Raw genomic sequence first — 21,870 nt, forward strand, 5'->3', positions numbered from 1 at the left:
TGGCACACTTCCCCCTACTCAGAAAACTGCTGCAGGCTCCTTCCCTGCGGCCAGAGACCACAGAGGCGGGAGCAGCTGTGACAGCCAGGAATGTCACAGACTTATGGCCTCAACACCAGAGAGCAGAGGTTTAACCCCCCTCCCTCCCAAAGGGACTGCGGAGGGACGGGGGAGGGAGAAGCAGAGAGGAGGGAAAGGGGAGAGGGAGGGAGGGGAAGTTGATGGGAGGGGGCCCTGAATTTGCACCCAGCACCCTGGCTCAGGGGCGAGCTTCTATCTGGCACCCTCACTTTGTCTCCTCTGCAAGCAGGGCCAGGCCCGGGGTCCCAGGGGAGACGGATTTCTGTCCCTTGTCCCTCCCCACTCACCTACTTCCAGTCTCAGCCATGTCAGGGTCTCTCCCCTGGGTTGCCCACCCTCCCCTCTGCAGACCCTCCAGGCTGCCAAGCTGGGGGACAAGGGGGGCGGGCAGGAATGCACTCAGCATCGCCCGCAGCGCGGCCTGACTGCCATTCTCCCTAATTGCTTTAAAGTTGTACTAATCGAACTGACTGAAAACAGAGCCTGGGAGGGTGAAGGAAGGGGAGGGTGGTGTTGAGGATTCAGTGGCCCATCCCCCAGGCCAGGCTGAGGCCTCTCAGCTGCCCAGGGCCTCAGCCAGGGCGGCTCTTTGTTTCCTGACCCCCGGCCTAGCCCGAGCCCCTGCCGGATTTGAAGGGGTCAGACTCAAACCCAGGGAGCGCCCCACCCCCGAACTGGACACAGGCCAGGGCTGCCTGGACACGACAGGACCCAGTCTCCTTACATGTGCAGGATCCGCGAGGGGGTTCGAGGCGCCACACCAGGCCCCGGGGCCTCACACAGCCCAGCCCCTGGTCCACCAACACCCTTGACGAGCATCCGTCCTCACCCATCAGTCACTGGCCCAGACGCCACAGCCCTCTGTTCACCACAGCACTTTGGTGTGGTCGTGACAGCTCTGCCCCTCACCCACCCAAGGGACTCAAAAAGCAGCTTGCGCCAGATGGTCCCTGGACCCCAAGGGGAGGGACCAGGACACGCGGGAAGGGGAGCGGGTAGGAAATGACCCTTCACCAGCTCAAAGCACAAAGGCGGGCATGGGGCTTTGTTTCCCCAGTGAGCGTGCATGCCTCCAGACCCTCGGTTAGCACACAGCCTACCACTCCCTTCCTAAGCCTCTCCTCGGACACACGCACCCAACTGCCCAGAGGCGGTGGGCTTGCCCAGCCCAGGCGGCGCTGCTCCAGTCACGGCCACCAGGTGTCACTGTGGAACTCGGGACCTGCACAGCCCTGTGGACTGGCTCCCGGTCCCACGCGCGAGCCAGCAGTCCCAGCCCCCAGGCTGCCGCAGGGCCAGGGGTCCTGACTCTGATTGGAGTAAGCCTGGCACGGAGCCAAAGCCTGGGGGCTCCCCACGTGACCCCACCGTGTGCCACCCACTGGTCTCCAGGCCCTGTTTTGAACCTGGTCTTTCCCTTTCCCTGGAGTGAGCCCCTGGGGTTAGGGGCCCTGGAGTCCTTTCCCAGCAGCCAGCTTCGGTCTGGACACTCCCAACTCATCCACGTGGCTCTAATCGTGTTGGACCTAAGAAATGGAGGGGTTGGTGGGATGGGAATGGTCTCACTCCCTTTCCTCCCAAGAGGCTCCGGAGCAAATATGTCCCCCCGAGCCTGGCCTTGAAATATGTCTGGACCCCCAGCACGGAGGGGAGGCCCTCAGGGGAAGGTTTTTCAGGATCTGCACACAGGACGTACCCAGCCAATGTCTCTGTCCTGAGGTGCCTGGAGAGGACTCTAGAAAACCCACTCAGAAGGTCACTCAGAGCGTCAGACACCAAGGCCCAGCAGCTGTGTGGTGGGGGCAGGCGTCAGCGTGTCTGCGTGATGGCAGGGAGGCCCATTCCACCCAGAGGGTCTACCAGCTCTGGCTTCACTCTGCTTCAGCACCACACGGCTCGCCCCGGGGCCAGCCTGCAGAGAAGCCGTAGGCAGGAGGGGACCAGAGCCCCTGAGGGGCCCAGCCTAGGGAAGGGTCCTCACCACGCCCAGGACACAGGCAGTGGTCAGGATGGGACAAAGGTATGAAGAGATGTGACGCCTACCTCTGCTCCCTACAGGAGCGCCTCCTGGGGGTGAAGGTAGGGGCTGAGCACTAGGGTCCCTGCCTAAGGGAAGGGTGAATGCTGGGGACCCAGGTGTCAGGTGTATGTAATTCCGGGTCTTGTGGAGAGATGGGTGGGGAGACCCCAACAAGCGGAGGGGCTGCAATAAAGACGGGGAGAGAGGGGGGCGAGGCCTGCTGGGCTCTGAGTCTGGGGAGCCGGAGGAGGGGGAAGGTAGGGACGGCCCGGCGGGGCCATCCTGCAGGGCCTCCACTGCTGTGCCTGGTCACGAGAGACGCTCAGAGCAGGGATGGCAGGTCAGAGTGTGCTCGGGGGCTGAGAGGGGCGCCCCCAGGGGTGGGCGGGCATGGCCTTGGGCCGGTGGGCCTGGAGGACAGCTGCAGGGAGACACTTCAAGCAGCGGCTTTGGGAGCTCGGAGGCAGGGAGCCGCACGACGAGCTGATTGGCAAGTGAGTAAACAGCGGCGCTTGATGAAAAAATGTTCATGGTGCAATTAGCAGCTGTGCCGTAAATAAAAGTTTAGCTGCGTTTATTACAAACTTGTTGAGCCGCAGGAAACAGCTCTCCGTGGCGGAGCCGGTCTTGAAAACTCTGTTTACTCGGTGAAACGTCTCGTGTGCGACGCATAATTAAGTGCGCTCTCAGCCTTGGAAGGTGATCTTTCTTCAGCTCTCCAGCCCTCTCTACCCCATCTCGCTGTACCCAGCCCTATTCTGAGCGGTACCAGGCCCCTGAAGCCTGGACGGAGAGGAAATGACCCCTCCCAGGACCCCCCACGGCCTCTGCTCCTAGACGCTGGGCTGTGACGCAGGTGACGTGCCCCTGGGCTCCAGGTTCCCAAAGTGTCCTTCCAACTGGATGTCCACCTGGCCCTCGCGACCTTCCCCAGATGCCTTTGCCCGGTACTCTTCCCTTCTCCTTAGCTTTTCCTCCTACTGAGGTCCGCCTGGAACCCTCACAGCCCTCCCGCTGCCGGCCCACTCCCTCCGTCGGCTGGGGTCAGCTTCCTTTGCACACTGGCACCTCATCCCAGCCCCCATACCCGTTTTTTGCATTTTAAGCATGGAAATGTTCAAACACATAGACGACGATACACACTCGGGACTCTACCATCCTCCCCAGAGGGAGCATCTCTGAAATGGGCTTGTATCATCTCTGCATGTCTTCATTGGTTTACCATCTACATACACATCCAAGACCAACGCGTAACACTCCTTGCAGATTAGTTAATGTGATCACACAGAACAAGACCCTTTGCAACCTGCCTTTACCGGTCAGCACTGCTGTTGAGGTGTATCAGAGCTGACCTGGCTGATTTTAACCCCTGTGTGGCATTGTACGGCATGAATAACACACACCTCTGTGTCTTCCTGCTGAGGGACACCCAGGTCCACTTTTCTGTCATGAGAAATCCATTTTTAATGACCCCGTCTCCTTGCTGCTGGGTGCAGCCAATGACCCTGGGTGCCTCAGGTAGCCCTGCTGCACAGACAAGGCCCTCCAGGGCTCGAGCTAGATGCGTTCCCCACGCCGCAGCAGTCACTCGCGTCCACCCATTCACGCTTGGAGTAGCTGAGTTGTCCCCTGTGCCAACCTCATGTGTTTCCCGGGTGACCAGTGAGGCAGGAGCTGTAGCGACAGCCTCAGGGACCGGCGGGAGGGACCACACACTCATGTTTCCGATCGGGCGGCCAAGGGCCCAGGACTTCAGGCCAGTAAGGAGGGCAGGAGAGGCTCGTCCTGTGCCTGGAACGTTCTGCCCTTTCACACCCGCTGATGTCGCTGCCCCCGCCCCCCAGGAGGGTTGCAAGGATCACTCAGCACCCATAGGGCCGCTTCTTCATCTGGGGAGAGACGGAGGCAGCGAGCAGGTCCCCCCGAAAGCAGCTTTCCACTGCCAGTCTCTCTGGGAAGCTCGTCTCTGCACAGCCTGTGTTGCCTTTTTTCTATTCACTGGTGATTTTCTTGTTGATCTGTAAGTATTTCCCCATACTGGGGGGTAACCCTTGCTGGGTAAACAAATTCCACATCCAGTTGGGGCTCCCCTCTTTCCTTCGGTCACACTTTACACCCTAACCCCTGAACCTGCTCCCCACGTGGTCCCCCTGCCTGCAGCACGGGGTCCCTGGGCCTCCTCCGGGAAGAGCTGCCCCTCGGCACTCTGTGCGGCACACGTTCTGGATGTTTTCTAGAACTTTTCATCATAGAAGGAAAGGGGCGATGTTGCCACCCCAGAAAGCAGGAGAGACAAGCACTTTTTGGTGTCCTGAGGCAGGCTGTGCACGTTTGTGTCTCTCCCCCCAGGCAGGGGTGCCTGGAGGAGGGTGGAGTGTGGGGAGGGTTGGCCAGAGACCTGGGAGTTGAGCGTGTCTGAGGTCCCCAGGGCAGGACGAGAGAAGGAAGCTGCTCGCAGCCAAGCCACCCCCACTCCTGTCCCTGCCCCTGTCCTCCCCACCCCAGATGGACCTTCCGAGCCCCCAGCAGCCCTGCACTGCTTCCACTCCACTTTCTGGGCATTGACACCTATTGTGGACATGTCTGTCCCCCCAGACTGTGGGCTCTGCGAGTGCAGGGCTCACACCTGTTTGTAAGTAAACGCGTTTATCTCCAGCCACAAGTGGCTATACCGGCCCACAGGTGCACCCGCCGTCCCCCCAGCGTCCGGTCAGAGGGCCACCAAGCACAGCGCTCATCGAGCCTGAGGACGATGGCAGAAAGGTGAGCTGTCCCTTTAATTTCTTCCCAGGCAAAGCCTCCAGGCCGCAAAAACAACATTTTAATTTAAATTTCGATTCCACACTCATTCACAGGGCAGCTCTGAGCAGGGATTTCATTAAAGGCTTTAATAGATGTTATAGGACTTGTCACATCCGGAAGGTGATGGAGCAAATGCATTTTCTCTGCTTCCAGAATTTCAACAGCGACTCAGAAAACAAATTTACCGTGAAAATGCAGAGCAATCAGCCTCGTACCAACAAGGAGGAAGGAGCCTCACTCCAGGTAAACGGCGCACGGGTGACCCGCCCTCACTGCCCCAGACACCAGGGCCACAGCCACCATGGAAATCAGATGATGGTCAAGGCCCAGGGTGTGCAGAGGACTTTGTCTGGAACAAGAGCACGAGGGGGTTCCCCTGTGGCAGCATGCCCAGCAGGACGGAGCCAGACACCTCGCCTGGGAGCCGGCGGCACGGTGGGCAGGGCTCCCCTCTGTGTCCACAGGTCCCTTGGTCTGGGGCAGGGGAAGCAGCTTGAATTCTGACCTTTCCCGCAGGACCCCGGGGCCTCAGACGGGGGGTGGCTGTGGGACAGATGCCACTTAGCTCAGCCACATCAGAACAAAGATACACAGGGGGGTGGTCAGCTCATAAAGATTTGTCCAGACTGCCCTGCTGTTAAAACTGAGAGCCTGGAAACACCCCATCCAGGCAAACCAGGCTCAGCCCCTCAGCCCGCCGTCCGGGTCCCCGAATTCTGCTGTCACCAGAGAACCAATCTCTGTCCTTGGATGCCCCTCCCCAGCCAGGGCACTGGTAGCCTGCGGGGTGGGCCTCCTGTGGTCCTGGACCCCCCTCCCCACAGCCGCCCCAGGGAACCTTCTCCTTTAACCTGGCCAGGAACTGTGGGGCACCCCTCTGCACACCACCTCCCACACTGCCCCCACTCTGCTGCATGCCACCCTCAGTGGCCCTGGGTCCCCTGCTCCCCGCCCACCAGGGCGCAGTCATCAGCGGCTCCTACAGGACAACGGTCAAGCCTCTCTCTCTGGGTCTGCAGCAGACCCAGGCTCCTCCCCCCATCCCCGCATCTGCAGGTCAGGGCCCCGCCCACGAGGACCTCGCCCACCTGGACCCTGAATTTCTAACAGTTAGGGCCGGTGTTCAGGGCATTATCAAAGCAGGGTACCAAAAACAATTGTTTTAATAATTGGGCTTTTTCTCCCAGAAGTTTCCAAACTGTCGTCCTGGGGCAAATCACCAATGCTCAGGACTTTGTTACACCAACTTACGCCTTAACGTTGTTTTAATGTTGAATTTTATGTCAAGGAGCACCCTAACTCTTTGGGTGTGCTGAACGAGTGAACGAGCAAATGAGTGAAGGACAGAGGGGGCAGCAAGGGGCCCTCATTCTGGTCCCCCCTTTGGGAGGAGGGGGGACCCCTCCCCAGCCCCACAGACCCTGCTCTGTTCAGCTCCACACGCCAGCCTCAAGCCCCACCGCCCCAAAGACCAGCTTACTGGGCAGTCCCAGGCAGGAAAGGCCATCACAGACGGGTCTAGCTCGCGGTCAGCTCATTTCACACGGGCCCTTCCCCTCGGCCTCCGAGCCCTCTAGCCCCTCACTCCACCCTGCACCCTGGGGGCTCTATCCAAGTCCCCTGGGGAGCCCTCAAACCACCCATTCCCAAGTCAGTGTGTTGGCACAATAACTCGTTCACCATCCTGTGCTGACGTGTCTGGCATCCAGCCAGTCCCACCCTGCCCAGAGCTGGAGGTGACCTGCAGGTGTGCCAGTGGACCGCCTACCTCTGGGCTGCCGGTGGGAACTGTCCGACGGGGAGCCCCCAGGAGAGCAGGGCGCAGTCCTCCCTGCATGGGCCTCCCGCTGGGCACGTTCTCGGGTCCCCTCAGCTCTAAGGGTGGACCCCACTTCTCACTAGTGGTTTCTCTACCCCCTGCCCACACCTTAATCCCTTTGTTCAGCTCTCCTCAAATTTCCCAATTTCAGGATGACGTCTGTCTGCTACTGGACCCTAACTGACACAGATCCCTAACTCGGATCTTATACCAAAGTAAGTTCTAAATGGGTCAAAGATGTAAATGTTTAAAAATAACCATAAAAGTACCGGAAGGAGGAATGCAGAGCATATTATGGGCTCACAAAACCAAACTGTAAAATTACATGATTTAAAATTTTCTACATGGCACAACTACTTTAAAACAAAGCAAAAGTCAAATAACAGACGAGGAAAAATATTTGCAAGTATCTAGGGATAAAGCCTTACTATGTAAAGAGCCTGTCCAATCAATAAGACAAGGCCCGACAATCCAATACAAAAAACCGGGTCAAGGCTGTTTACAGAACAAGGGAAAATATAACTTTAAAATAAATTAAAAGTTGTTCAACCTGACTCATGGTACGAGAAATGCAATTCTGAACAGCAGAGTTGCTCTTAGACTGCAAAGATCCAAAGGTTTCCTAACACAGCTATGCTGGGAGGCTATGGTGGACAAACCACTCGACTCACTGATGTGGGCAGGTATGGGGCGAGCTCTGCGGAGGGCAATGTGGCAGCAGATCTTTCAAAGTGAAGACTGCCCCGCACGTGCAGGAGTCTATCCTAAAGCCTGCCCGCCACTTGAAAAGGCACAGGTTCAGGGACATCATTGGCGACACTGTCCATGAGGAAAAGACCACCTAAATGTCCATCAGCAAGGGCTAACCAACACTGTGGACGGGACTACCCTGCCCCATGTGGACAGGCACGTGGGAGTGTGGTGTCTGTGATGCTTAGAACGGCCTGGAGGCCCACAGGCCACTGATGGAGGGACCACAGGTCCCTGGGGCTGAGGAGCGGGCGAGGGGGTTCTTTTTCACCACGTCCCTCCTTGTTGGGCCATTTTCTCTTGAATCATCTGCATGTACGGCCTATTTCACCCCCCAAAAAATAAAAATAAAATATATTAAAATATTTAAATACACATTAATTCCCAATCCTGTAGCTTATCCACTCAGGATAAGACGCTCTGACCCTGGGGCCCAGGGATGGGGACCCCCAAGTAATTCTGAAGTGTTGGTGGCCCGGGCTGGGGGCAGCCTCTCTGAGAGTCTATGGGCGTGTTCCGCCCACCCCACAGAGGGGCCCCAAGAACGCTGGCGGCTGTCCTGAGGGCGAACGCGGCGAGACGCTGCCCCACTCTCGGGGCACGCGGTCAGGGGACCCAGGGGGGTCTCCAGGACCCTGTTGAAATGGGGTTAGGGTTCGGGTCACCTAGGCCCAGTCCTGTGTGGTCGGGCTCACTGTGAGGGCCCTTTCTGGAACAGCCGTGGATCCCGGGGACGAAATGTGGCCTGACGCCCCCTACCAGACCCCGGGGCTCCACCAGCGCAGACAGAGCTCAGGCCGGGGTATCATGAGGACGGGCAAGGAGGAGGGTCGCCACAGGATGTGAGAGAGGGGCCAGGGCAGGCCTGGCTGGGGAGGACATGGCCCCAACCAGGGCTGCCAGTGCCCCCCTGGCCCACAGACCCGGCTCTGCCCGGGGCGCAGGCCCAGCCAGAGGCCTCAGAGCAGCCGTGAGTAGACACGGGAGACATGCTTCTACACGGCAGGGTCTGCACTGCAGCCAGTGTGTCTATACTGCAGAGGGTCCTCCCTGCATCTCACCCAATGCATCCACCTTGCAACGCACACACAGCGACACACCTACACTGCAGTGCACTCATCCTCCAGTGCGTCCACCCCGGCTGCATCCACCGCGTGATCTGTCTACAAACACACGTGTGTCCACACATGCGCACATCTAAGCCACCCTCAAGGCCCAGCCTTCTTCCACACGGCCTCCCCTGGCCTCCCTACAGGAGCCTCCGCACAGACACCCACCCTGCTCTCGGCCCGGGAGTTAGCACACAGCGAGTGAAATAATCGCTTTTGACTCGAGGGCCAAGATTTTACCTTCAAAAATTTACCCTTTAACACTTTCTAGAATTAGTTGGTTTTTGGTTTTTGTTTCAAAAGCCTCATGCTGCCTTCAGGGAAAATGTCCAAACTCCTCCCAGTGACACACCCGCACCCCACCACATCCCCACCTCCCCCTCCGTCCTGGACCAGGCTGCCCCTTCCACCAGGCTCCGCCTTTCCTGTAGGCCCTGCACTGCCTCCTTCCCTGTTTGGAGTGCCCCCCCACCCCCCACCCCCCGCGCGCGCGCGCGCGCGCGCGCGCGCGCACTGTTTGTGTTTCCTGGCCCCCCTACCAGCCCTAGCAAAAGCCCACAGACTGGGGGGCTTAAAACAACAGAGATTTATTCTCTCACAGTCTGGAAGGCAGGTTTCCAAAATCAAGGTGCGGACAGGGCCACCCTCTCTCCAAGGTGCGGGCAGGGCCACCCTCTCTCCAGAGGCTACAGCTGAGGCTCCTTCCTGCCTCTTCCGGCTTCTGATGACCCCACATGTTCCTTGACTGGTAGACACATCGCCCCAATCTCTGCCTCTGTCATCACCTGGCATTCTTCCTGTGTCTTCTGTGTCTGTGTCCAAATTTCCCTCTTTTAATAAGGACTTGACTGCAACTAGTCACATCTGCAGAGACCTGACTTCCAAATGAGGTCGCCTTCACAGGGACTGGGGGTCAGGACTTCAACACGGCTTTCTAGGGACACAATTCACCCCACAGCAATCATTAATGAAGAAAGCAGTAACATTTTACAACCCAGATCAAAGAAGAATCCAAACCACAGACACATCCACGGGCAACCCAGAATCCTGAAATGCACTTGTAAGTACAAGCAACACCGGTCAGTACCCAAAGGGCAATCATCAGTCGCTTTCCACTGGACGAAATTAATTTGCATTTCTATGAACAAGAATTGTTTACATTACTATCAATCTTCTGCCATTGGAGAGCTATAAACAGGTCAAAGATAATGAAAGGCAGAAAATCTGGAAGAGTGAGCCAACGGGACACCCAATATATTTTTTGACATTTCAAAGTCTTTTGCAATTTATCCTGACAAAATTTCAAAGACACACAAAAATAGAGAGAAGAACACCCGTACCGCCCACGTGGGCATTGCCAAACTCTAAGGCCAGCTCCGGCCGCCTCTGTTTCGCCTACTCCACACCCACATCCGCAAGATCATCTTGACGCGAGTCCCGAACACAATCACATCATTTCATTCATGAGTATTTCTATGAGTAGAGTCTGTAAAGGCTTTCAGAGAGAGACAGGACGTGATCCTACTGGCTTTTAGAAAAATCACTCTCGTTGCCAGCTAGAGAAGGGACTAAAGGAAGAGCCCAGAAGGAGGCAGCAGGGAGAACTCCACCACACCACACACACATGCACACGTGCGTGCACACAAAACATGCAGTGTGTGCACGCGTGTGGCTGCACCGCACATGCGCGCACGCGCACAGGTCCACACGCAGGCATGCACACCGCACGTGCACGCGCACCACAGGTGCCTCTGCATACTTGCGTGCCCACCACACGAGCCCCCCTACTTGGATGACACCTCCACACAGAAATATCAGGTCCCCAGAGCCCCTCAAGCTATGCAGGCCTGAGCCCCGCGGCTGCCCGCAGGCTCCTGCCTCACCTGTCTAACCTCCCGGCTCCAAGCAGCCTCCGGCCACCCAGACTTCTCTCCAGCCTCCGAAGACCCCCAGCTCCTCTCCTCTGCTATCTGGAAATGTAGGATTTGGCCACACGGCGTTGCCCTCCGGGCTCCCCGCTGACCCTGCGCAGCTGAGCAGGAAGCCAACTGAGGCTTCAGGCAGGGACCAAGTCCAGGCACCCCCCCAGGGGCCCAGGTTAGTTTAGACACAGGAGACCCACTAAGCTCCTCCCCACAGACCTCTGCACCTCCCCCATCACCATGTCAGCTGGCAGCTGAGAGAACAGCCTAGGTCTCCCAGCACCAGGGCTCCCCTTCTTCCTGTTCTCGGGGCATCCACAGCTGCCCTCCAAGCCACACCCCCACGTTCAGCCAGTCCATCCCCAGGCCCTGCCTGCCAGGGCTCTCCTCCCCAGCAGGCTGGGGTCTTAGCAGCTCCCTTTCCCACCAGCCACCTGCTGCCAGCCTCCACCCTTCCGTCCACCTTCTGCCCAGCAGCCGGAATGACTGTTTTGAAACGCAATGTGACCGTGTCACTGCTCTGCCTAAAACCCTCTTCGGCCCCAGGTCCCCCTCCCAGTGCAGCCCTGCCTGCTCGGCGGCCTCAGCACCCCCCCAGCGCCAGCCTCTGCCGCGGCCCCACATGCTCCTCCACCCCTCCCGGAACGCCAGGAGCACAGCTCAGGGGCCACCTCTCAGGGCTGGCCCGTCCAGACCAGCCTCTAGCATGACGAAGGCCGATTCCAGATGGGGCGTCCCCGAATCCCTGGGGAGTGCACACCGGGGTTGAATGAAGCCCTGCCACCGAGCCTGGGGTTCCACCATGGGGCCTTCGCTGGGCGTGTCCAGGCTAGACTTCGGGAAGGGCGGTGAGGCTCCTGGGCCAGGTCACAGACATCCCCCTGGGCCACCCCCCAGGCCCTCGGTCCCAGATCCTCGGCAGCAGTGCTCAGAATTGGCCACTGGGGGTCAGGGTTGAGCTGCACGATGAGAACCCGGCTCAGCTAGAAATGGAGAGACCCCACCCACCCACCCAGCCCTGGGGAAAATGGCTACCCCCGCGTGGTCAGGCACAGCTGATCCGGGAGGGCCTCTTGGAAGAGGGGGGCTTCGAGGTGCTTCCCTCACGGCAGACCTCCACACCTCGGGCGAGCGGCTGGCCGCCGGTTTTCCCGGTTCCCTGCACAGGCTGGTGACCCCCTCACGTGCCTCCTCCAGGAATTTCTTTCTGCCTGCAGGTCTCGACCACTCAGCAGCCTCCTGTCCCACTCACAAGCTGACGTGAGGCCAGAGTTCACTCCAAGCCCCCATCTAGCTGCCCGAGCCCAAGGCTGAAACCCCGGCCCAGGCCCAGAGCAGCAGGGCAGGTGGGACCGGGCGGGGCTCCTTCCAGCATCAAAGGCACTGGGTGGGGCAGAGCCCTTGCCCGCATCATCTCAGCTCAACCTCTCCACATTCTGAGGCAGGAAAAGTATGATCCCCATTGGACAAGCGAGGAAATGGAGGCTCAGAGGTGCTGAGTACCTCACCCTGGGTCCTCCACGGCAAGGGCAGAGCTGGCTCCAGACCCGCACTCCCGACCGTCGCCTGGAGGTGTGGGCAGACCTCAGGTGACACCTGTCGCCACAGCACGAGTGCCAGCTCTACTCAAGCCCACGCTCCTCCACCCTGGGAAGGAAGCCGGGCTCGGAGTCTTCAGCCGCTGTAGCGTCTGCCAGGCTCCTGAGCGCGCCGCGGGGGTTGGCACCGGGGCCAGCCCCTGGGCGTCCGCCCATGGACACTGCTGATGGTGGCAGCTCCCTCGGGAGCGACACCCGCCTGTTGCTCAAGGATGGCACCTGCCAGGGGACCCCCCACCAGAGCCTCCTGCTGTCGCCTGTGAAGTGGGGCCAGAGCAGCCCTGCCTCCTGGGTCACCGTGGGATGGAGAAAGCACGGATGTGCCAGGGCTCCGCCAGTGCCTGGTACCCAGCAGGCATTGAAACCAGAGGAGACAGACCAAGGGGATCAGCAGAGGTGCCTCAGGCCTGGGTGGAGATGGGGGACAGGGGTTGTCTTCTGGCCGAGCCCAGGCCTGGCCACACCAGGCAGCCTCCCCTGGGGGGCAGCATCCTCTCACGCCCCCTCCCTCCCCAGACAGGCCCCCGCTGGTAAGTGGTTTGTCCAGGACCAAGGTGTTTCCTGGAACGTGGACGTTCAGTGCTGAAACGTGGACAGTCACAGGTAAACTGGGAGGGCCGGCCACCCGCCTTCCCAAAAAGGGGACATTGGAGGTCACAGGGTCACGGGCAGAGAGGCTCTCGAGGGGACACAAAGTGGACACCAGGAAATGTCCCTCAATGAGACCTGTTGGGACAGGGTTGCCATGGTGACAGGAGCACCCACACATGGGCAGGGGCGGGTGGGAACTGGCCCTGCTGCTGACTCACCAGGGCTGGGTGGGGGGCCCACAGCCTCCTCCGGACCCAGCAGTGCCTGGAGCACCAAGAGGCCCGGGAAGGAAAGACACACAGGTCCTGGCTCCAGACGCGGTTCTGAGGACACAGCGACCACACTCCGGGCCTCAGTCCAGCAGGGACATAGAGAAGAAGCCCATGAAGTACCTGCAGGGCCTCTGGGCACAAGAAGGTGGCCCTGCCCAGGGCAAGAGGCCCCCAGGCAGCCGGGTCCTGGCTGACACCGCCACACGTCAACCACTTCCTCCGTGCCCAGGCTGGTCTGGGCTCTGCTTTGCTCCGAGGGGGAGCCATGGACTCCCTGCCCACAGCCCCTGCTGACCCCGATCTCCTCTCAGGGGCCCTCCCAGCCCACGTCGGCCCCTCCCAAGACACCCTCGCGCAGTCCAGCCTCTGACCTCCTCTCCACCACTGCCAAGTCCACCACCACGGCACGAAGGAGCTGTCTGCGCAGGCAACGTCCCCACGCACGCATGCCACCTTCCCACCCTCCCCTGCGTTCCCGGATGACGCCAACGGAAGCTAAAATTGTGGTGGGCGAGGTGAGGGGAACTGCCCTGTCTGGATTCAAACCTCTGTCCTCCCCCAGCACCAAAAAAAACGGTGCCCAGGGCCTATGCAGCTGGACTCTCCCCACAGATGCTGTAGGACCCAGCAGGCCAGGCCAACCGGGTCAGCGGGGCTGTCCCTCCCTCCCCACTGCGACCCACAGTCTGGAGCCAGGTGGGGGCCGAGGTCCCAGGCAAGGAAATCTGAGCTCCGCCCAGGCCCCAGGCCTCACCTGGGCCCCGGAGAGCCGCCCTCGCGACCTCCACACCCACAGCTGCGGGAGGCCTGCCGGGGAAGCTCCAGACGTTGAAAACCTGGTCCTGCCAGGTCTTCCTCTCCTGCTGGAAGCTCCCACCACCTGCCATTCCTGAGCACGGAGGAAGAGCCCAGGGCTGAGCGCACGGCGGTGGTGACAGGATGGTCCCAGACCCCAGCCCAGGGCTCCGTGGAGGGTCGGGCAGAGAGGAGAGATGTGTGTCCCATGGGACACACGACCATAAGGGCCAGGACAAAGGGCTTCTAGACCCGAGTCATCACTCCCAGTTCCAGCCAGCTCAGTCCCTCAGGCAGAAGCCCCTACCCCACCCCAAGCCAAAGGCTCTAGGCTGGGTAGAGCCGCAGTCCTCACTGGGCCGGTGGGTCCAGGCCCCTCTCCTGACCGCTGCCAGGGTGACAACAAAATGGTCCTCCCACGAGCCCTGGACAGAGGCTCCCCACCCCGGGCCGGGCACACAGACAGGCATTACTGTCTGTCATGTGCACCAGCAGAGCACATGTGAGCACAGGGCCAAGGGGTGGGGGGACGTCCAGGGCTGCCCCACCATTAGGAGACCCGGGTCCCCGAGCTGAGGGTGCTTCCCTCTGGTCCTGGTGGCACCCATCCTCCACGTATTCGCTTGTGCAGCCAACGCCCAGCCCTGCTCAGAGCCCAGGATGCCGCCTCCCCGGGCCCCCTCCCCAGCCGAGCCCTGCCCCCTCCCTGGCACTGGCCCCCTGTACCGTCTCCCCAGCCCTAGGCATGGCCCCTCGCAGACCCCCACATGCTGATCGGCACTCCTGCCACAGAAGCCCTCCCAGCATCGGGTCCTGCAGGGCCCTCAGCCCTGCAGACACCAGGCCTCCCCAGGGGTCACCCACAGCAGGACCCCAGAGGCCACGGAGAAGGCCTGGCGGTGGACAGTGCCCTGGCGAAGGCCCCTCCCGGGGTTCTGAGCCTTGTGGGAGAGCCTTGGGCACGCAGACAAGACACAGCAGGGCGGCGGGGTGCTGCCCCCTGCAGACTTGAGGGGGCCCAGAGGCGCGTTAACGAGCCACATGTGCACGTGTCAGCCTGAGGGGAAGCACCTGAAACACACACGTGTTCACCGCACCGTGCATCACGCATGTGACCGCGGGGCTCCCGGCCTGCCCTGGCCACCTCCCCCATCACAGATGCCCCCTCACCCGCGCCCAGCCTTCCCCTGCGGAGGCCCAGTCTCTCAGTGACCGGGCTGGACAGCGCCCACTCCAACCCAAATGGATCTAAAGGCAGCAGGCAGCACACCACCGTGCACAATCAGGAATGAACCGGGAGGGTCATGCAAACGCTGGGGAGGGAGGGCAGAGCACTAGGGTCTGCGGGGGGCGGGCGGGGAAGGGGGGCATGTGCGTGCTGTCCTCGGCTTCTGCCGCGGGCTCAGGCCAGGCTGCACCCTCTGAGCTTGGGGTTGGCGCCAGGCAGGTGGGAAGGGGGAGGGAGCAAGCAAGACCAGAGGCCCCTGGACCGGCAGGACCCATCACCCGGCCCCACCGGCTGCCAGCTTGGTCTGTCCTCCGCGTCCCACGGACAGAGAGCTTGGTCCAAGGTCAGCGAATCTGGCCTCCGGAGCATCCCAGACCCATGGGGCCCAGCTGAGCTGTGTGGCCCTGAGGCCACGTGGACGGACAAACACCGCCCCCTCCGGGGCCACAGGGAGGCCTGGCCTCCCGTCCGACTCAGGACTCCGCAGGAGCTGACTCGAGCATGAACCAGCCCCGCCTGCCCACCAACCTTCAGTAAGAATGCACGGACAGGGACTTCCCTGGTGGCGCAGTGGTTGAGAATCCGCCTGCCAATGCAGGGGACACGGGTTCGAGCCCTGGTCCAGGAAGATCCCGCGTGCCGCGGAGCAACTAAGCCCATGCGCCACAACTACTGAGCCTGCGCTCTAGAGCCCGTGAGCCACAACTACTGAGCCCATGAGCCACAACTACTGAAGCCCGCATGCCACAACTACTGAGCCTGCACTCCAGAGCCCGCGAGCCACAACTACTGAGCCCACGAGCCACAACTACTGAAGCCTGTGCGCCTAAAGCCCGTGCTCCACAACAAGAAAAGCCACTGCAGTGAGAAGTCCGCGCACCGCCAGGAAGAGCAGCCCCCGCTCGCCGCAACTAGAGAAAAGCAACTAGAGAAAAGCCCGCGCGCAGCGACGCACACCCAACACGGCCCAAAATAAATTAATTAATTAATTAATTTTAAAGACAAAAATGAATTCATGGACAGACCCGGAAGCAACGCTCACGGATGCTCCCTTGCTGGGTGTGTCTCTGAGCGCTCTGCTGCCCCGCATGCATACACACTCCCCCCACCCACGTGCTTGTCCGAGGGCCCAGTCGTGCCTGTGACCCCTCCCGCCTGAGACACAGAGTTACTGGCTCCCTCCCTCCCAGTGCTGCCTGTGCTCTCCGTGACCAGAGGGCCAGTCCACAAGTACGCCATGGGCACGAAGACCTCCCAGGAGACAGGCCCCAGGCTCGCTCAGGGCAGGGGCGCCTCCGTGAAGCTCCCCCGTCGGGCCCAGCAGGGCTGATCGTGGTGGCTGGCATCTGGGCAGGAAGGAGGGGACAGGGCCTTACTACCCCCACCCCGCCTATTCCTGGGGAGGGGAGAGGGAGTCCTCTGGTAACTGGCTTAACAACCCTCCGAGGCTGAGAAGGGCTGGTGCCCAGGGGAGACATGCACCTCCTCCGTGCTTCCTGCTTCTCAGCATGGGGAGGGGGCGCGTGGGCAGGGCAGGCCAGGGGGCCTCAGGGCACCCAGCCTCCAGCCCAGGCTGCCCCTCAAAACCCCACATCCCGAAGGCCTTGGACGGGTTTGGACTCTGTACTCCATCCTGACCTCCAACCTTCCCGCCCCTCCCAGCCCCCAGGCCAGGGCTCCTGCCGAGGCGCCCTGCTCCCCGCACCCCACACCCCTCTGACCCTCTTGGCCTAAGGACCTGGCCGACCCACGCTCCCCTCCTCAAAACCCTCAGGAAGGCCAGAGCCCGCGTCCCTAGAAGGGCGGACCAAGCTCCTTCCTCTCCCGTGGCCGTGCCCCACACACCTGCCAGGCCTCCCCTGTCTCCTTGGTTTCAGCACGAGCATCGCCGTCTCCACAGGACCACCCTGTTGATGGACAGATGTCTCTCTGCTTCCTTCCCCCTAGAGCCCCTGACCTCCGGCTAAACCTTGCGATGCACCTGGCGCTTCCCATGTTGTTTCCCACCTCCCCCGGCAGAGGGGCGGCCCTAGGAAAGCAGGAATTCCCCCCTCTTTGTTCACTGCTCTTTTCCTAGACAAACACTTGCAGAGCAGACAAGTGACTCCGGGCCCAGGGCTGGGATACTCCGGAGCTGGCTGAGCAGCAGAGTCCCTGTGGGACCCCGGTCTGGCTGCCCCAGGCCTCTCTCAGCGGCCCTGAGCCCAGGGCGATCAGGAGCCGTCAAGAACCCCCAAGCCATGACCTGCCCCTGGGGACAGCTCAGTGCCACTGGTGCTGAAGGAGAGAGAGGGGCAGCTGGGTGCCGGGTGGCAGGGCCAGGGGTCCGAATAGCTAGGTTTGAAACGGGCCCTCTCGCTTTTACAGAGTTCTCTCTCTGCTTCCCTGGACATGCGCTCTGAATCACCTGTCTCTTCTCAGCGAGCTAAGCCTCCCAACTACCTACTTAGAGGCAGCACTTACCCTTCAGGGCTATCTTCCGAGGCCTGAGGAGGAGAGCAAGAGAGGCGACGGGCCTGGTGGCCAAAGCACACACAGAGGCACGCAGGGGTGCACGCATCCGCCCGTGCCCGCGTGTGTGTACGCCTGTCTGCGCAAGTGCGTGCTCTGCCGCGCGCATCTGTGTGATGTGTGCACGTGCGTGTGTGTGTGAGACACGACCATCGGGTTCAGGTGGAAGGTGGTTGCCACACCAGGTGAGTCACACACAGCTGTGAAAGACGCTCCACTGAGCTTGCCTATGGCTTGACGCTGTCTCCGGTCTCCCTGCCCACCAGCCACGGCGCTGTCTCCGGTCTCCCTGCCCACCAGCCACGGCGCTGTCTCCGGTCTCCCTGCCCACCAGCCACACTGGGCTGGGTCAGGGCGGCTGCACCCCCTCCCTGCCTTCTCCGTCCTCCCTGCACAGGGGTGGGGAGGGAGGCGTCCTCCCTGCACAGGGGTGGGGAGGGAGGCTCACCGCCAGGACCTGCTTCCCCCGACCCCCCGCCCCGCCCCAAGCGGCTGCACAGAGCGCGCGCGCGCACACACTCACACTCACACCGCGCGGACTCCCACGGGCTCCCATTGCGCAGGCCCCAGCCCCCAGCCCCTGGAGACCAGGCAGAGGTCTCGCCCCTCCCCTGCGGCCCCCACCTCTCTCTCTACAGCCTGAACACCCTCACAGGCTGGTTGGAAACAGCCGATTCACTTCTGAAAATGGAACTCATCTCCCCAGGATGACAAGCGCACAATGCCCAACCCACGTGCAGACAAAGCCCCCTGCTGCTCCAGGGGCCAGAGAGCAGAGGCTGAGGCGCCCCCGCCGCTGAGCCGGCGTGAGGGTCCCCACACCTGCAGGCCCAGTGCCCCCTCCTCAGCACCCCCAACCCCTGCTGCCCCGGGGCCCCCATCCTCTCAGCTTCCACCCCCAGCCCCCTCAGACGGGCCGGGCCGGGTGGGGAGCCAGCAGCCCCCAGGACAGACTCAGGAGAGCGGAGATCAGGCCGAGAGGGGCTCGGAGCCCCAGACCCTGCCAGACACTGGTGGGGTGAGCAGGGACCCCAGCCTCACGGCTTGCCTCAGAGGAAGCCAGGGCCGTGCTGGGAAACCGCCGGGAAGTTTCCTGTAATTCTGACACCGCCTGCTCCTCCCGGGGCTTGAGGGGAGCCCTGCCTAGAGCAGCCAGGCCCGGAGCAAGTTTGGGGTGGCATGTGGTGCCCTGCTGAGCTGGGGCAACGAGCAGGAGGGGCATGAGGGCGAGGAGCCCCGATCACAGGCCCACGCTCGGGGGGCGCCGGTCGGTCACGCGCTGGCTGGCGGGCAGATGGAGCCCTGGGCCCCCCCAAGGCACTCAGGAAATAGGGACCCCCAGCACCCATCCCACGGGAGACCCACAACCAGGCCCAGAGAGGTGAGCCCTGCCCCACCCCAGGACAGCAGCTGAGCGACAGGAGGCCTGGGCCACTCCCTACCGGCCCAGCACCAGGGCAGTGGTCAGCCATTCACCCCCCAGGCCAGCCTGCACGCTGGCTCACACGTAGGCCACATGGTCAAGGGGAACGGGCGGCCCATACGCCAGGCCTGAGCCTCTCTCTGTCCTGTCTCTGGTGTCCAGGAGCTGTGACCTGACCCAGCACCCCTCCCCATGCACGAACACCCCCAAATCATGAAAGTCAGACCCAGATGCAGGGGCCTCCCCTCACACTCACTGACCACCCATCCTCTGGCCTCGGTGGGTCTCAGGCTGGGGCACCAATGACCAGTCCAGAACTTGCCCCACCCAGACCAGAGGGCGGCTCCCTCCCTCCCAGGCCCAGCTGGTCACCTTCTCTCTGCTTCTCAGAGAGAATCACCTCATACAAAGCTGTGAAGCCCATGTAGCCCACGTGGGACCGTGAGATCCCGAGGAAAGTTCTAGCCCCGGTGCCCCCCGTCCCCACCTCACACCAGAAACAAAAGCCGGCATGTAGAGACCACTTGGAAGCACGGGGTTCTTGGGGGACCGGGGGAGTAGGGGTCCCACCTGGGGGCAGCCCACTGGACGAAGGCTCGGCCCTGGTGGACAGCTGGAGCCCCTGGCCAAGGCTTGCAGCCCTCGGTCTCCCAGAGCCAGCAGCACCCGCAGCCCAGGGCTCTGCGTCAGCCAGGGGACACCGCCCCCCCTGGCCCCGCCACCTCCTGGCACGTAGCAGCGCTGCCACGAGGCTGGAGACTCTTCGGGAAGCCAGCTCCCTCTGAGGCTGCCAGCGAGCAGGTTCTAAAAGTCCCCCAGGTGGTTAAGGACGGACTGGGACGCTGGCAGGGGCCCCATCGGCGGGGGCCACACCTCCCCCCTCCACCCCTGAGGCCGCCTGAGCTGGCCACCACCACATGTCACCCAGGCCACCAACTTCTGGCCATGTGTCTCCAGACAGGTCAGCGACGAAAAGTGCCGGTGGCCACACGCAGAGGGTCTGCAGCGTGACTGGGAGGGCACTGCTCCAGGCCTCCCGATTCCAAGGGGGCCAGGAGTACGATGGGAGGTGCATTTTCAAAGGGACTGTCTTGACTTACGTAGCTTGTGCTTTGGGGTGTGGCCGGGACAGGGGCTGGGGTCGGGGCGGGGTGGGGGGGCAGGTCCAAGCCCTCCCTTCCCAGAAGGGTGGCTGGCAGCTGCTCTCTGCAAGAGGAGGGGGCCTTGGGGGAGGAACCCAACCAGCCGGAAGTGCTACCCAGGAGGAGGTGCCCATGCGCTCTGCCAGGCTCTCTCCTGCCACTGGAAAGGGGTGGATGGAGAGAGACGCCATGAATCCTTGACCCCGGCAAAGTGGCCACAACTTCTGCCAGAGAACTTGAGGCAGCTCCCATTCTAAGCTGACAGCCAGGTCCCAGAGTTTCTGGTCGTTTCTTTCTCAGAATCCAGCCCAAGGAGGCCCCTGCCCAGATTCCCAGCTCGGAAGCACCTCCCACCTGCCCAGGGCACAAACCATTATCGGTCCTGCCTCACGATGGAGGCCACGGGGCCGGAGAGCCCGGACAGCCGAGGCTTCCCCTTGCCAGGCACAACGGGCGCCGGCCTCTCTTGGGACAATGGCACCAGACACAGCGTCACACTCCCTGAGCCGCTGCCGGCTCTTCACGTGTTCCTGCCAGTGGTGTACGCTGCTATCTGCGCCGTGCGGCTAACGGGCAACGCGGCCGCCATCTGTGTGATCCTGAGAGCGCCCAGGATGAAGACGGTGACCCACGCGTTCACCCTGAACCTGGCCATCGCGACGACTCTTCACACCGGTGCTGCCCACCAACATCGCCAAGCACGTGCTGCAGCGCTGGCCCTTTGGGGAGCTGCTCTGCAAGCTGGTGCTGGCCACCGACCGCTGCAACATTTTCTCCGGCGTCTACTTCCCGGCCGCCATGAGCATGGACCGCTACCTGGTGGTGCCGGCCATGGTGCGGCCCCGCCGCACACCCCGGCACACTGTCCGCGGGGCTGAGACCCCCAGCCTGTGCACCTGGCTGTGTGTCACTGTCGCAATGCTGCCCTTCTTCACCTTCGCCGGGGTCTACGGCAATGAGCTACAGGTCACGAGCTGCGGGCTGAGCTGCCCACGGCCTGAGCGGGCCTGGTTCCAGGCAATCAGCATCTACACGCCGGTGCTGGGCTTGGCGGTGCCCACGGGCACCCTCTATGTTCTCTACGTGGAGGCTGCAGGCCCTGCGGCTCCACTCCGGAGCCAAGGCTCTGGACAAGGCCAAGCGGAAGGTGAGTCTCCAGGTCCTGGCTGTGCTGGCCGTGGGCCTGCTCTGCTGGACGCCCTTCCACCTGGCCTCAGTCGTGGCCCTGACCACAGACCTGCCCCAGACGCCACTGGTCATCATCATCTCCTATGTCGTCACCAGCCTCGGCTACACCAGCTCCTGCCTCAACCCCTTCCTCTAGGCCTTCCCGGACCACAGCTTCTGGAAGAGCCTCTGCACCACGTTCCAGTGCCCGGGGGCATAAGCACCCCTCCCTCGCGGCCCACGCAACCGTAGAAAAGCTCTGCTCCTTTAGAGCAACACCCCACTTGTTCACATCCCATCACTATTTTCTCCAGACAGAAAGAGAAAGACCCACGAAGGCTGGCCACCAAGCCCGCAGAGGTGGCCATGGACCCACCCCTGTCTCTGCCTCCTAGACAGCCCTTGGGTGGCCAGCTGCAGGGATTCAGGTCCCGCCGACCCAGGCAGATGGTCCTGGCACAACAGACATCCTGGGGGGCACCTGGGGCAACAAAGCCAGGTGTCGCTGTAAAAGCCAAAGGCGCACATCAAAGGAGGCCATGAAGCGCGCTCTCACAGCCCAAAACTCAGGTGACATTCCACCAGGAGGCCTGTGCCCGTGTCCCCTCCTGGCTCCCTCAGCAGGGCTCAGGCTCCCTTG

General features: G+C 61.8%; 1 protein-coding gene and 1 long non-coding RNA gene across 2 annotated transcripts; both read left to right on the plus strand.

The window, feature by feature from the left end:
* Window positions 1–216: 216 nt before the first annotated feature.
* LOC125961525 (uncharacterized) lies at window positions 217–7,797 on the plus strand. Its single transcript, XR_007472330.1, has 3 exons — window positions 217–4,864; window positions 5,057–5,146; window positions 6,874–7,797. It is a non-coding gene; the product is annotated as an uncharacterized LOC125961525 (long non-coding RNA).
* A 12,655-nt stretch (window positions 7,798–20,452) lies between these two features.
* On the plus strand, window positions 20,453–21,450 carry NPBWR2 (neuropeptides B and W receptor 2). The gene is given in 3 exon segments (XM_004286855.2): window positions 20,453–20,724; window positions 20,726–21,148; window positions 21,150–21,450. Coding segments are annotated over 3 exon segments (993 nt in total). The 5' UTR covers window positions 20,453–20,455.
* Window positions 21,451–21,870: the final 420 nt, after the last annotated feature.

This window comes from Orcinus orca, chromosome 16, assembly GCF_937001465.1.
Source record: "Orcinus orca chromosome 16, mOrcOrc1.1, whole genome shotgun sequence".
Classification (NCBI taxonomy): Eukaryota; Metazoa; Chordata; class Mammalia; order Artiodactyla; family Delphinidae; genus Orcinus; species Orcinus orca.